Source organism: Pseudophryne corroboree, chromosome 11, assembly GCF_028390025.1.
Source record: "Pseudophryne corroboree isolate aPseCor3 chromosome 11, aPseCor3.hap2, whole genome shotgun sequence".
Taxonomy (NCBI): Eukaryota; Metazoa; Chordata; class Amphibia; order Anura; family Myobatrachidae; genus Pseudophryne; species Pseudophryne corroboree.
The window spans coordinates 76,968,011-76,984,277 of NC_086454.1; the positions used below are offsets into that span (position 1 = coordinate 76,968,011).

The 16,267-nt window shown below is 49.5% G+C and overlaps 1 protein-coding gene across 7 annotated transcripts in view; it reads right to left on the reverse strand.

Moving 5' to 3' along the window:
• Positions 1 to 16,267, reverse strand: part of MPPED2 (metallophosphoesterase domain containing 2) — a 340,523-nt gene that overhangs the window by 4,572 nt on the left and 319,684 nt on the right. For all 7 annotated transcript variants that reach the window (XM_063944428.1, XM_063944431.1, XM_063944429.1 and 4 more), the window contains exon 5: positions 15,702 to 15,817. In XM_063944428.1, coding sequence (XP_063800498.1) covers positions 15,702 to 15,817 — 116 coding nt within the window. The remainder of the gene's footprint in view (positions 1 to 15,701; positions 15,818 to 16,267) is intronic.

The following is a 16,267-nucleotide window of genomic DNA, read 5'->3' on the forward strand; positions in this document are numbered from 1 at the left end:
CAGCCGACGGGGCACCAGCGATGAACGAGGGCGGGGCCGCGCATCGTTCATATCTTTCAGTGTGGAGGCACAAGCGATAAACGGTATCTCGTTCAATAATGAACGAGATCGTTCATATCTTTCAGTTAGATCGACCAGTGTGTAAGGCCTATTAGATTTGGGTGGGGTGTGTTCAGACTGAAATGAAATTTGCAGTATAGAAATTAAGCAGTCAGTATTTACCCTGCACAGAAACAATATAACCCACCCAAATCTAAATCTCTCTGCACATGTTACTTCTGCCACACCTGCAGTGCAACATGGTTTTGCCCAGTTGCTTGCTTTTTTGGTTTGCTAACAAACCTGAATAACCCCCCCCTAGGGGACTATTTATAAAAGGCATAAAACTGATTTTTTTCCTAAAACAAAAGCTTTTCTTTTTTTTGCATTTTCCTGTATGTACTAATCGGATCACAGATTCTGCTTCGTTTGCGTTTGGCTTATTACACAGAGGTAGCAATGGGGGCTGTGTAGGTCTGCTTCTCTAATATGGGGCAAAATACATCAAAAGGCAATAATGCAATCAAACCACCGAAAATGCAGTTTTCTGAGGTTTGGACAAATTTTTCTTATGCATCAAGCTCTGGAATGTGATATATTCCTGATTTCGGACCCAGTAGGCAATGCAATCTGTAAATGGCGTTGGCTAATAGAAGGCTATAAGCTTCTTTCCGCAATATGCACTGAGAGGGATCCAATCGTATCGCTTCCATTGTCCCCTGTGGTGTGTACGTCATCTGACGTATGGCAAGAAGGACTCCTGGGTCATAAACCCGGAAGTCCTTGCACAGCACAGGACAGCTCTTATTGGGAATGCTGTCCTTTGTATTTTTTTTCAAGCATATGGCTTTAGTGAATGCTACTATACTGTACTTGCTATGAGTGGTCGGATGCGTCACGTGCAAAATGCGATGCTTGATGCATTCCGCATGTTGTTTAAAACATGACGCCATCTCTGGATGGCATTGTGTCTACCTGCACTGGAGAAAGGCAGGGAAAAGACAGTCTTCTTCCTGATTTTTCCCACAATGCTCTGCTCCACCCCCTGGTCACATGCCACAGATCGGTGCCTGGCAGCAGCTTGTGTGTTGCCCGGCACAACAAGTGTGGACAGGCACGCCTATAAGCATATATTGTGAGAGACTGCAACCTACGTAGAAATTTGGGAAGATTATGTTACAGTACTTATTTTTTTCTTTTTTAATACTAATAACTTTGTGTTTCATTTATTTTTATATGCCATTCATTTATACATCTTTTATTTAAATGGAATGGCCATCGGCATCTATATGAGCAGGTCAGCCTCATCTCCAGAAGTCATCCAAGTGGCACAAAATCTTTATTAAACAGTCACAGAAACACACTGTCTAATAACTTCGGTATACAGGCCCTCATTCCGAGTTGATCGGTCGCAAGGCGAATTTAGCAGAGTTACACACGCTAAGCCGCCGCCTACTGGGAGTGAATCTTAGCTTCTTAAAATTGCGACCGATGTATTCGCAATATTGCGATTACTAACTACTTAGCAGTTTCAGAGTAGCTCCAGACTTACTCTGCCTGTGCGATCAGTTCAGTGCTTGTCGTTCCTGGTTGACGTCACAAACACACCCAGCGTTCGCCCAGGCACTCCCACCGTTTCTCCGGCCACTCCTGCGTTTTTTCTGGAAACGGTAGCGTTTTCAGCCACACGCCCCTGAAACGCCGTGTTTCCGCCCAGTAACACCCATTTCCTGTCAATCACATTACGATCGCCGGAGCGAAGAAAAAGCCGTGAGTAAAAATACTTTCTTCGTAGTAAAGTTACTTGGCGCAGTCGCAGTGCGAACTTTGCGCATGCGTACTAAGCGGATTTTCACTGCGATGCGATGAAAAAGAACGAGCGAACAACTCGGAATGAGGGCCACTACTGTGTTTTTAACGTTGGGGGTGTTTATAGAATGGGATCAGTATGATTTGCCGATGGACGGGATGCCGGTGTTTAAAATACAGACACCGGCATCCTGTCCGTCAGAATCCCAACAGCCCCCCAGTAAGGCTCCTAACCCTCCTCTGCCCCTACCCTAAAACTAACCCTCCCCGGTGGTGTCTAACCCTTAACACTCCCCGCTTGGTGCCCAACCGTAACCCTCCCTTCCCCGCTGCCTAAACCTAACCCTCTCTGATGCCTAACCCTAACCTCCCCTACTATTGTCCCTAACTCTAACCCTCCCTCCCCGGGCCCTAACCTTCCCGACCCTGTAGCCTAACCCCCCCCCCCCCTTCTTCTGCCTATACCTAAACTCCCACCCCCCAAGCGGCAGGACGCCAACGCGTCCCACTGTCCGGACGATCGGAATGCTGGCTGTCGGTAATGTGACGCTACCATCCTGTGCGGAGTCGGTATCTTAACACCGACATTGCCTCCTACTTCGGTATCCCGACGTCTGTATATCGACTGCCAGGATCCCGTCTGTCGGGAAGCTAACGGCTTCCATATAGAATAGTGCCTGTAGTCTATACATCGCAAACTCACTTTAAGTGAGGGGGGAGATGTATCAAGACTTGCAGAGAGAGATAGTGGAAAGAGATAAAGTATCAACCAACCAAGCACAGCCTGTAAAATGACATTTAGGAGCTGATTTGCGGGTACCGTACTTTAGCTCTATCCGTTTTACCTCTCTCCAAGGCTTCATACATCAGGCTGAATTGAAAGCCTGAAACAGAATGCAGCCTGTTTTAGAGTTACCCGTTGACATCGCTGAGTCACTTTGTATCTCGGTGAAGTCACAAGTTCTTAATAATCAAACTTTCTGCCTTCTCTGGGCAATGAACGTTTCTGTAGCTGCATCTCCCAATGTGCAGACAACATGTGCACTCAAAGCAATGATCTGCTTCAGGTCGCAAGGTTTTCTCAAGAAACCAAGATTGTCGGAATAAACAGGCAGTCAGCTTACATAGGGGTAAAGGCCATATTTAATACCCTGCAATACACTCCGCAGTGTCCGGTACCCTGAGAATAGGAAGTCCGATGGCAACGCAAAGGTTAAGAACACCGCACTCTCCGAAACTCAAAGGAAGGCCCAGCAATGAAGTCACTGCTAATTGATGGCTCTTAGAGTTTAAGAGCCACTTCGTTCTACAGTTAATGTAGAGAATCAATAAAAATGAACATCAATTACTACACAAACTGTCTGGATAGAAGGGAGAAGAGACGTTCCTCAGGGAGAGCAGGTGAGGCCGTTTATACACCAGTCTTTGCAGAGCAGTCAAAGTCACAGGTTCTTTATGGTACAAGATTATCTGGAGCTGTCCGGCTACTCGTTGCATTGTGCCCAAAATTCAATCAGTCTGCTGTGTCCGCAACTAGGTAAGAAATATGAGGGGGCAGTGGCAGCTTAAATCCCACTAGCCTTGGGCAGTGCTAAAGACAAATCGCTCCCTCCATATACACCAGACCACGTTCCCATTTTCAATCCTATATAGGGAATCCTCTACCTGCAGACAACCTTGATTTATTGGTTTACATTAGCAACTACCACTAAAATCATGGCATGATCCAACTAGCTTCCTTACGTTGCCGACTGCCAAAGGCCATTTACCAGGTGAGATGGTCTGTATTCACTGTTCTGTGGATAATATAAAGTTGGACATATGAGGCAAACTAGTCCGCCAGAGCAGATCTGTGGTGTACCCAAGTGTAGAGGAAAAATACAGCACTGCCAAGGTGACAGAGGTTTTAGAGAAAATCACAAATAGATGGAATAAACTTACAGCAATGTATATAAATCAATTAATTACATTCGTCTGAAGGTGGAAAACCCCATTAAGACGGCAACAGCCACTTGCTAAGTATCTCGCTAAGTCATTAACCCTTTCATCACACAAACCATGTATCCTTTCACTTTGAGTTTGTAAAGTAAAAGTAGCTAATGTATTTATTTATATTGCAATGCAGATTAGAATGTCTACGCAGAATGCCTCCCTATGCATCTTTACACACCAGTCCTGTTAACACATTCTGCACCAAAGGGGGCAACAAAATTCACATTAGCATTAGAGAAGTTAATGAAACTCGGCATCATAGTTTGTTGCAACCGCACAAAATCTCAATTTACACAGCAGGGATCCTCCAATAAAAGTAATTAAGGGAGATTGTGCTTTTTAAGGCCCCACGAGAAGAACTTGTTACACTACATTGCTTTATGCAGATTTCTGAACGATAAAGGAATCCGGCAATAAAAGTTGAAAACACATTATAAGGAGCCAAGGAGGACGTTGGCGCACTCCTGCTACACAAGACACACCCAGATCCAGGTATCAGAGTGGGATATACCAAGATCATTTACTTAGGTCTTAATGTATATTAGCTTGGAGCTCAGTCTCCTGCAGCTATAGTAAATCCAAGCTCCCCCTCTCTTAACGTGTGCAAGTATCTAGGTCTCTTTCTCATTCCTATAAAGATACTGTATAGCTGTTGGTGACGGAGGCTTCTCTTCGTCTGATCCAGGTCCTGCAATCTCTCCTAAGGAGAGAGTATTGACTGCATAGGAGAGAAAAGAGTTAAACATCTGGGGAGGGGTGGACCTAGCTGTGAGGAAAGTACAGCCTTCTTTAGGGGGAGGGCTTGATATATATAGGGAAGGTGAAGCCATCTTAAGTCTCTTGGTGATTTGGTTTGGTGAGTGCTGCAGTGCCAGCAAATCTTGTTTTATTGGGCTGAATATTGCTGTGTCGCTAGTATATAGTCTGACCCTCTCTTGGTACTCTCCTCTCCAGTATCCCTTTAGTATTTGAATTTACTTAACCCTCCCGGTATTGTGTCTGCTGGCATGTCCGCTCGCCCCCAGCGCGTGCTAAGGGCCCCGGCTCGGTACCGTGGGTCGGACGGCCGAGCGGGCCCTGAGGCGGCGGTGGGCGGCATAGGGGACGGGGCTCCGTCCCCTGGGGCCTCATCAAATGCGCCCGTAGGCAGCGCTGGCGGGGCCCGGGCGGACTCGCCGCCGGGTGCCGAGTCGGGCACTCCGGCCAGACGAGGGCGGCGTGGGGGACCAGTGGTCCCTGCATGCCGCTCGAGTGTCAGCGGGCGGCGGCCGTCCCCGTCGGGAGCCGCCGAGCCCGGGATCATTGCGGGCGCGCGCGTGCGCGCCGCGGGGGGCGCCCGAGTGCGTCAGACACGGTCTCTCCTTCCCCGCCGCGGTCGGCTGTTCGGGCCGGGCGGGGGGAGAGGATGGTTGAGGGAGCTGGCGGTCGCCGCGCGGGGACTATACAGGAGCCTCGCGCGGCGGCCGGAGAGGAGGAGCGGTCCGGGAGGACGTGAGGTGCGCGCGCGCCCACGCTCGCTCCGGACGCCGCTGGCCGCGCACATGCGCGCGCAGCGGCGCCAGCATTGCACGGGTCACATTCTTCTTCTCCCCGGATGCCGGAGTTCGGCAGGGGGAGAGACAGGTTTAGGGGGGTGCAGCGTGTGCCTCGGGGAGGCAGCGCTGGGCGCATGGACAGGGCAAAGAGTGATGGGGGCACAGCAGGACCAGCAAGGGGTGGCCGCCAGCAGCATGCGGGTGCACTCTCCGCGGGTCAGGTGACACGCGGGGGAGCACGCGCGGGGGGGCAGCAGGTCCCTGTGACCGTCGCAGGACGCACCGGGTCCCGCGGCAGGAGGGGAGACAGAGAATGGGTCAGCGGCCGCAGGGCCGCGGCCCAGGCCGCTGCGCACGACAGCGGGTCCTCCCCAGGACCAGGAGATTCTTCTCCTTCCCTGGATAGGGAAGGGGAAGGATCGGAAAGGGAGAGCGACTGGGCCGGCCGGGGGGCTCTTGCCTTCGGGTTAGAGCATGAGGGGCAGGATCCCCGGGGCGCGTCGGGCGGTCGGTGGGCACGGGCTCGCGCCCAACCAAGGACCGGTCGTCCTCCGGGCGGTGTTTCCGGAGGTCGCGCCGCATGGGATCCTCCTGGGGCCATAGCGTCGGCGCTGGCCACGGTGGTGGAGGCTCTGGGGCCATTAGCTGCAGTGGCCTCCCCTAGGGCAACGGCGGATTTCGGCCAAGCTGCGGGACGCAGGGGGTCAGGCAATGTCAGGGCATCAGCGGCGCAGCGAGTGGCACGAGCCTGCCGAGAGCTGGGGGCTGCCGCGGCGGAGCTGGAGCTAGGATCAGACCGTGAGCGGCAGGGGAACACGGCCACGGCGCATTCCACACGGGGTGCCCGGCGTGCGCCGCATGCGCGGGCCGGGCCCTCTTTTGTTTTGTCTTCCACAGAGGACCAAGGTGAAAGGGATTCGGCAGACTTTGCGGTTGACGACGATTGGAATGAAGACGACGAACAATCCGGGTCGGAGAGGTCGACGGCATCCGGTGAGTTGGTACAGTCTATTTCAATTTCCACCGCAAGCTCGAGTTCGCGTAGCTCTTCGTCCTCCTCCTCATCCTCCTCTTTGGCGTCGCAAGCGTCCGATGCTGATAGTACTGCTAGGGCAAGGAAGGAGGCCGAGAAACTTGCCAAAAGGGCAGCAAAACAGCAGAAAAGGCGGAAGCGGCGCAGGCGAATTAGTGAAGAGGAGCGTAGGGCAAAGAAGAGGCGAGACCTGCCGGGGGTAGTGCGCTGCGAGTACACCGCAGTTATGCGGGGGCTGCGAGACAGCTGCCGCAAAAAGATACGTAGGGGTGACTTTGTGGACTTATTCGGTTTGACTAAGGCCATGAAGAAGGATTACAAAGCGGCGGCCGCTACGAAGGGCATGGGGGCAGAAGCTTTCAGGTCTTTTGATAACTGGCTGGCCGGGTTTTGGGTGTTTGCGGCTTGCTATTTGGAGGACAGGCCGGAAGAACACATGAATATCATCCGGTACCTTCATCTCGTGCACGACATGCAGCGCACATCCCCGGGCTCGGAATGGCGGCGATATGACCAAGAGTTTCGGGAGAAGCAGGACGGGTTACGGGTCATGGACTTTGGGTTCAAAGACGTGGAGGTCTGGCTCAAAGTGACCCGGGCATCCCAGCGGGAGGAAGAGACCCAGAAGCAGGGAACGGGTGGGCGCCGCGGGGGGTCGTCAGCGCAGGGAACGGGCGCGGACGGGGGATTTACCAAGACAGGCGGGTTGGCCGTTCGCATGAGCGGGCGGTCTGCCCCTCGGGGGAAATGCTTCGCTTTTAACAGCGGAACATGTTCATTTGGCAAACAGTGTCGTTTTCGCCACTCTTGCCAGCAGTGCGGTGGAACCCACCCAGCCTCCTCTTGCTTCAAAGGGGGACGACAAGGCAATCGGGGGAAACAACCCTACCCTAAGCAGGCCGCGAGCGGGACTGCTCAGCAGAGCACCAACGCCAGTTAAGTTGGAAACTATGGGTAAATGGTTGGGTCTAAAAAAAAAGAAAAAAGTACGATCTCACTTTTGCGCTCAATGTCCAGAAAATTCAGTTTTGCCACAGTGGACCGATGTAGTTCATTCAATATGAAAAAGAAAAAAATGCACCATAGTATAATACTGCATTGAGACCAGATCTTTCACCACTGTGTAATACAGGGAATGGAAATGTGGATATAGTCCCAAAACTGGAAAGTTCAAGCTTCCACCTCTTTTTCAAGGCACCCAACGTGATATGCAGGATTTATGGTGATGGACGCTTACATGTAAGCTTACTTCTGTAAGACGTGATGAAAACTCATAAAGGTTTCTTTTGTTGGCCTTACGATCTCTTCATATAGGTAGATGGACCCCAATATCCCTCGTAACAAATCAAAGCCAGAGATACAATCCAATTAGGACAAGGACACTCTTTATTAGAGTACAAACAAAAGAGTGAACAGAAAAAAACCATACCATGTGGGAAAAGGCAGGATGTTGTTAATAGCCAATAGCAATGGGTCCGGATACCAATAGCTATTTATCCCCCACTATGGATAGTCAAATCTGTCACCCACAACAACACACTGTGTCGACGCGTTTCGACGCTATGCAGCGTCTTTTTCAAGATTCACAGTGTGTAATCACTAGAAATACAAGTTGAAATTAGGTCCCACTTGACCAATAATAAACATGCAGTGATTCCATATATTTTCTAAAACATACTGACATTGTTATTTAACTCTTTCTAAGATTGATGTTGAGTCAGCCTTTAGATTAATGCCATTGCATCCGGACTCATTTCGCTTTATGGGTTTTCGGATTGGGGCGGAGTATTTCATCGACAAATGTCTGCCGATGGGATGTTCCGTTTCATGCTCGTTTTTCGAGCGCTTTAGCACTTTTCTTCATTGGTGCGTGGAGTCTGCGTCAGGCGGTCACGGGATCGCACATTACCTCGATGATTTCCTGTGTGCGGGGCCGGCTAATGACACAAGATGCGGCGACTTGCTGTTTAGCACACGAGCCCTTTTTTACCACTTCGGTGTCCCGGTAGCCAGGGATAAAACGGAGGGTCCGGCCTCCTGTCTATCATTTTTGGGGATTGAAATTGACACCGTGGCGGGAGAGTGTCGCCTGCCCCAGGACAAAGTGTCAAAGCTCCGCGAAACTATTGGCCGTTTCAGCGGCTCGCGTAAAGTCATGCTGCGGCAGGCGCAGTCCTTGCTGGGCATGCTGAATTTTGCTTGTCGGGTGATACCGATGGGCAGGGTTTTCTGCCGGAAGCTCGAAAGGGCAACAGCGGGGTGTGCCAGGCCGCATCATTTCGTTCGATTGTCCTCGGAATTAAAAAGGGATTTGGCCGTCTGGGCTTCGTTCCTGGAGGATTTCAACGGGGTGAGCATATGGCAAGCGCCAGCCGTGGACAGCGAGAGTTTGCAGCTTTTTACTGATGCTGCAGGTGCCTCTGGATTCGGTTGTTTTCTGGAGGGATCGTGGTGCGCGGCATCTTGGCCGGCAAACTGGCATAGCGAGGGTCTTACAAGAGATCTGGTGCTGCTGGAGCTTTTTCCCATTATGGTAGCGTTGGAAGTTTGGGGCGATCGGTTAGCTAACCGCAGCATAGTGTTCAGGTGCGATAATCTGGGCGTGGTACATGCGATTAATAACCAGAGGGCGAAATCGCTAGTGGTACTGCGGGGTACTTGGGCAATTGCTTTTGACATGCTTGCGTAGGAACCTATGGTTCCGAGCGCAGCACGTGCCCGGTTTGGAAAACGGAATCGCAGACGCGTTGTCGCGAGGACAGTGGGAGAGATTTTGGGATTTGGCACCTGAGGCCGAAGAGCAAGGTTTTCACTGTCCTGGTTATGTTTGGCAGGTGATCGGGCCGGACTGGAGAGTCTAGCGTTGCGGTCAATCGCGCCGGCCACGCTCAAGGTGTACGGACAAGCTTGGAGTGAATGGGAGGAGTTTGTCCAGGGGCGTCAGCATCAAGGTAAGAGCAGGCATAGGCTGATGCTTTCTTTTATGTGGGAGCTGTACGTCTCCGGTAGGTCACGAGCAGTGGTTTCGCGGTATTTGGCAGGCATATCGTTTTTCTGCAAGCTGCGAGGCGTCCCTGACGTAACAAAAAGCGAGGTTCTGCGGAAGGCAATGAAAGGGTGGGCGCGAGTCGCGCCGTCGCCACCGGATAGGAGGCGGCCCATCGATGCGGCGTTGTTGCCGGCCGTCATCGAGGCAGTTGGGCGAGTCGCGTCGTCCAAGTATGAGACGCTTTTGTTTAGTTTGGCGTTCTCTATGGCTTACCACGGGGCCTTTCGAGTTTCTGAGTTGGTAGCGCCTTCCAAGAGAGCAGATTCGCGCATGCTGGTCGGAGACGTAGTAGTGGGTGAGAGGTCCTTGCTGTGCAGGTTGCGACGCTCCAAGACGGATCAAGTGGGGAGAGGACGCTGGGTTACAATGGTCCCAGCGCTGGAGGAGAGCGTTTGCCCGGTGGGGCTGGCAAGGCAATACGTGGTGGTGCGACCCGTTAAGGAGGGGTCTTGGCTGTTGCATTATGATGGGCTGCCAGTCACGAAATACCAGTTTCGATGGATGCTGAGTCGCTGTTTGGCGGGCTTGGGCCTCCCACCCACTGCTTTCGGTACCCATTCCTTTCGCATTGGCGCAGCGACGTCGGCTGCTGCGGCGGGTTGCTCCAGAACTGAAATACAGGCGGTGGGGCGATGGAAGTCGTCAAGCTATAGACGATATATTCGCCCCGTCACATGAGCGGTCGGTTTGCGCTTAGTGCTTTGTTTAAATTTGCAATGTATTATGTTGTTACAGTTCTGTGAATTTATGGTTGTGCGTCTGTTGATGTTACCCTCTTTTGTTTTGTTTTATCCTACTCAGGGATTAGCTACTCGCCGTTGCTGGCATGAGTCGGCAGCGGGGGTCTGGAGTTATTTGCGATTTTTTGCCTGACTTGACGGACTGAATTCTAATCTACAATTCGGCTAATTTGGTCTAATCAGAGTCCCTCAGCAGGTCTTTACGTTTCACCTCCAGCTGAGTTATTACATGCGTTTCCCATTTTATACCCCCCTTCCCCCCCCCCCCCTGTTTTTTATTTTGTTTGTTTTATTTGATCTTCCCCCTTTGTGTCTTTAATTGCGCTTTTAAATTGGCTACGAAACATGGTGCAGTCGGCTAGGCCGTGACTGCTACAATAGCGAGATCTAAAGTTTTCTTTTTGGCAGATCCTTCAGTATAAACAATTAATAAGCCTCTTAGTAATCAATTCTACCCCTCTTTTTCCCTTCAGGATGGTTTGACGACAATTTGACCATTTGGGTGGTTGGCCACTCTTACATTTATTGGGCGGCCAGGTTTGTGGCCTCGGAAGGGTCTCAGGCATTGCTTGGAGTACAGGGTGTCAGATGGCTTGGCTGGCGAGGAATGATGTGGGGTGAGCTGAGGAGTAGGTTAGTGAGTCAGGCCAGCAAGCATGGAGTCCCTAAGGTGTTGGTTGTCCATCTAGGTGGCAACGACTTGGGGAAGAGGACATCCTTGGATCTGCGGTGGGCCATGATACAGGATCTGGCAAGGGTGACCGCGGCATGGACCAATTGTGTGTTGGTTTTTTCCATGATGGTGCCAAGATTGTGTTGGAGGGGTGTGGCGGATGGTCGCCAGATTGATGAGGCCCGGAAAAAGGTGAACGGAGCGGTGGCAAAGTGGGTGCTGTCCCACGGTGGGAGGGTGGTTCGCCACCCGAGGATACGGTTCAGAGACAGCCACCTTTTCCGGCGCGATGGAGTACATCTATCCAATAGGGGATGATGTTTTTTCTGGAGGATCTAGGTTTCGCTTTGCAGGAGTTAGGGTAGGTTTATGGTGGCGGTGCGAAAGACTGTTGGGGATGAGTCTTTCGCTGTTGGCGGAAAAGAACGGCAGTTTGGTATTGTAGGGAAAACTGTAGTGTTTTACAGTTTGTTGTGGTTTAGGTGCACTCACCTCCATCGACTTATGGCCGCTTGACCACCCGTCCGGGAAGGCAGCGGCAGGGCACCCAGGAGCGGTGGGTAGTCACTGTGGGGGTTGAGTTGTCACCTATTACCGGTTTATGGTAAGTTTTTAGTAAATTTATAGGGTTAAGTTATTTAAGGTTAATTTAGATTAATTGAGCCGTTCTTTTGGGCCGCCACCATATGCCAGCTGGAGCGGCATATTAAATTAATCTCTTTATTTACAGGTTTCCTAATGGTTAGGGACAAATAAATAGCTAGCAATTTTCTGCCAAAATTCAAGTCTCAGTGTCGTTATTTCTGGTTCTTGGTTATGAATGCTTTACTTTCAAAGAAAGGGGTCCACCAAATATCACTAAGATGTTTAGCACCTTTCATTTTTTTTTGTCTGTAGTGGTGGCAAATTTTACAAGCATTTAAGAACAGATTTGCATCTAAATAGGTCACAAAAATGCTGTAAACAGAACATGCTTCACATTTCTTGAGGTAGTAAAAATACAAAAGTAAAGTATTTAACAGTAAGGGCTTGTTGAAAAATAACACTCATAGGGTGTTATTCAGAATTGTTAGCAAACAAAAAAAAATTAGCAATTGGGCAAAACCATGGTGAACTGCAGGTGAGGCAGATGTAACGTGCAGAGAGTAAAGGGGGGTACACACTAGAGAAATGTGTGCTGAGCGATCTATCACAGACTGCTCAGCACACATCTCTCCCCCAGATCAGCACAGCGCGATGTGTGCTGAGCGAGGGGGGTTGGGGGTGGGGCGCTCACTTCATACAGCGCTGAAGTGAGCAACTTGCTAGGCTCAATCTAGCACCGGCGATAGTGGTGTGCGGGCCCGCACATCGCTATCGCTGGGGGGGCATACACACGAAAGATCCGTGCTTCAGATCTAAGCAATCTAGTCAGATTGCTTAGATTTTAAGCATGGCTCTCTCCGTGTGTACCCCCCTTTAGATTTGGGTGGGTTATAGTGTTTCTGTGCAGGGTAAATACCGACTGCTTTATTTATACACTACAATTTAGATTTCAGTTTGAATCATACTTGCCTACCCTCACGGAATGGCCGGGAGGCTCCCGAAAATCGGATGACCCTCCCGGCCCCTGGAAAGGTGGGCAAGCCTCCCGTTTTCCCTGTCAAGCCCTCCGCATTCCCCCTCGGCCACCCACAGCAGAGAACAAGTGTGCTGTCTGAGGGGAATTTGCGCTGAATCGCGTCATTGTAGCTCCGCCGCCCGCTATACAGTGCCTATTTTCTAGGCACTGTATAACGGGGCTGGAGCCACGATGATGCAATTGTGATGCCACGTCCCAGGACTGCCCACTTTCCCGCCCCCAGGCAGACCACATCGACTGACCACGCCCCAGATAGACCATCAATGCCGTCGACCACACCCCCAAGCGCCTACAACGCTGCCTCCTTCCGGAAGAGGGGGCAGCAAAGTAGGCAAGTATGGTTTGAACACACCCCACCCAAATCTAACTCTCTCTGCACGTTACATCTGCCCCACCTGCAGTGCAACATAGTTTTGTCCAATTGCTAACTTTTTTGGTTTGCTAACAACTCTTAAAAATAAACATAATCTTACATGCAGCATTTCTGCCAATTTGGATTAAATTTAATCTGGCCTAGCACATGTTTTATATACACATGGAGCAGACCTTACTGGCTGAGCTCACAGTAAAATAACATTTTTTTATTATTTGTAAAATAACATTTGTTTATTTTTTTTGCAATATACATGAACGTCCCAAACCGTGGACAACTAATTCACCCAAAAGTATTGTTTTTTTACATACTGTAGATCTGCAAACCATCAGGTTTTTTAGAAACCCCATACACTAGTGTTTTTCAACCACTGCGCCGTGGCACACTAGTGTGCCCTGAGCAGTCTCCAGGTGTGCTGCCATAGAAGCAGAGCCAGGCCCGTCAGTGTTTTGCCGCTACCGAGGCCCTGGAAAGATCAATACTGGTGGGTTTAGTGGTTGCAGAGCCAGTTCTAATTTTGGGCCCGGGCAGTGTTGGGCTCTTCTGGCTTTCTCAGATGTGGCTCAGGCGTTACCTATGGAGAAGCTGCGACATGACATCCTAGGACACACAACTGCACCATGCATCACCATTATATGTGAGTGTGCCTGGGCAATATTTAAATCTTGTTCAGTGTGCCGCGAGCTGTAAAAAGTTGAAAATCTCTGCCATAGACAGATGTGGTGGGTTCTAGTACAGCATCTAACTGGGCTGGAGCAGCAGTATACGCCACTGGAATACAATACTGTTACACCGGGTGTGGTATAATCGACATTCAGAAAGTAGACACCCGGATGTCGACAAGTTCTGAATGTGGACAGTCAGAATGTCAAGACAGGGATTAACCATATGTTGACATACTGGTGTTGAAATGTTAAATGTTTATATACTGTACTGAGTGTGTGTATAACAATGTCAACCTAAGTGAATGCCGGCATTGGTTGCCGACCTAACATCTGTGTCAACATTCTGGCTTTCAACAGTCAGACATTCTGGTGTCAATCTTCCAAATGTCGACTAGCTGACCGGATACCCGTTACACCTTGTGGAGTAAATGTGCGGAGCAGTAATATGTACACACTAGTCTACTCCACCTGCGGCAGATCACAGATTAAACTGAGGTTTTCCTACTGTGATGCAAACATTTTATTTGGTTAAGCACATAACGAGGACATAAAGGACACTGTTACGATACAAATTATATAAAACCAAAGTGATAAGAAAATGTAATGTAACAAAAAAAAAGTCAAAGCAAGCAAGAAAAACACATGGGATTTGGCGGGAGGAGTGAAATGAGGTTTCCGAATTGTAATGAGAGGCAATTGATATGCATGCCCAGACCCTTCAATATAATTACCTAATTAATATGAAATTATGCCTCAGAATTCGCTAGCACTTCATTTAAACCTTTCATCATTGAGTGATGGGTGCAAGTTAATTACGTGTTTCTGCTACACATAGCGTACGCACGTAGGAATGTTCCTGTGTGTAACGAGACTCTTGCTCTCCTTTGGTAGACACTGCACGGATACAGACAGAGCAATGTGCGAAAACAGGTCAGTGTTAGCTCAAGTTATAAATGTGTATACACAGGGGCGCTTTAACAGAGGAGGGGGCCTGTGTGCACCTCCTGGTGGTCCCCCCTCCTCTGAACGGCACAGTAGTCTCCTGCAATATGCCGGAGTATGTTCCAGAGACCAATATGGCTACTGCACATGCGGGGTGGCAATTTTGGCTGCGATTTTTGCCGTGAGAACAACGCCCTGCGCTGGACTCCGGAGAGGGGAGTATTAGAATATGGGTGCAGTGTGTGTGGTGTGGCCCCCCCTGGACCCAGGGGCCTGTGTCATCGCACATACTTCACCCATTATAGAAACACCAATGAGTATACATGGATGTATTCTGTCTTGTGTGTTACACACCCAGAGCCATGCCAACAAAGTGTACAGAGTGCAATGAAGTATAAGGATACAACACACTAAATACACCAGGAAAAAGGACACTTCCTCCCAAACGCAAACCGAAAACTTTTATTCCAGGAAATGGTATATCCTTGTGGGAGAGGTGGACTAGATATTCGGAATAGCTACACTATACGGCTGCTCTTATACTAGGAATAAAGAAACCCCATAAACTAATATATCACAATAACTTGCACACCCCCTTTCTGTATTCTCCGGTAATGCTAAAATTATTTTTGTCCCTGCCAATAAAGCTTATTCAAATTTCAATCTGAGTGTGCACATGCAGTGTATATGTTGTACGTTTACCTCAGATGTTTTAATGTGATCCCAGTAATGGAATGTGTGTGCTATTCTGCATTTCCAGTGCCGCTTTCTGGTACCCCACACAAAGGAGGACAGATGCATGCTGGGTATATAGCACATCGGCTGCAGATGGAGCCGGTGCCAAACTTAAAAGGAGCTCTTAGATTTCAGCCCATCCGCTAAACCCATAAAGCCTTTGAATTGGGAGCTGTTACCTGTCAGATAAATACAGTTAATAAAACAAATGGTTGAGCTGGAAGGGCTGCAGAACGGCTGTGGATATCCATTTAATTCTCCTCGGCTCCAGTAAATCAGGAAATTTAATTCAAACAACACCTAGGAACTGTCTAGATCTGCCGGGCTTAATTATCATGCAGGGCTCCCGTAAAGCCATCCATTTCCCTTTCTTTCTTTTTTTTTATTCATTGCTTTGCGTTCAGGAGAAAGCGTCTGCCCTGAATTGCAGGATTCTGCTGCTAACATTAAACTCTGCTTCTGTATATGTCAGGCGACAGCGGGTTCTTGACTTACCAAGAGGAGGTCCGTGAGTCATTAGTACATCGATGCCCTCTGGGATAAGATTCCACTTGTCAAGTAAAGACTGGCCTCTAGGAAGATTAAATCCCCATCCGTTAAACCATGGTGTCCTGTTAGAAAGAACAATCTTTTATAAGCATTATGTTATTAGTCGATCATTTCTCACAGCTGTACAGACAGTGATGCTGAAGTCTACCATGAAATATCAGACTTTTGTTTTACAGAAAATACTCCTCCGCTGATTCAATATGTGTTGATTAACATTTACTACTAAGTATTAGAAGAGTGTCCTTGGTTTATTGGGGCAGATGTATTAAGCCTGGAGAAGTGATAAAGCAGTGATAAGAGCAAGGTGATAACACACCAGCTAATCAGCTCCTAACTGCCAATTATCACCGCTTTATCACTTCTCCAGGCTAAATACATCTGCCTCATCATACTCTAGGCTCTTATATGACCTCGGAGGTACTATAGTGGTAATCCATACCTACCAACTGTCCCGATTTTCGTGGGACAGTCCCGTTTTTTTGGGACTGTCCCACCCGCGGGCCGCAGTGTTC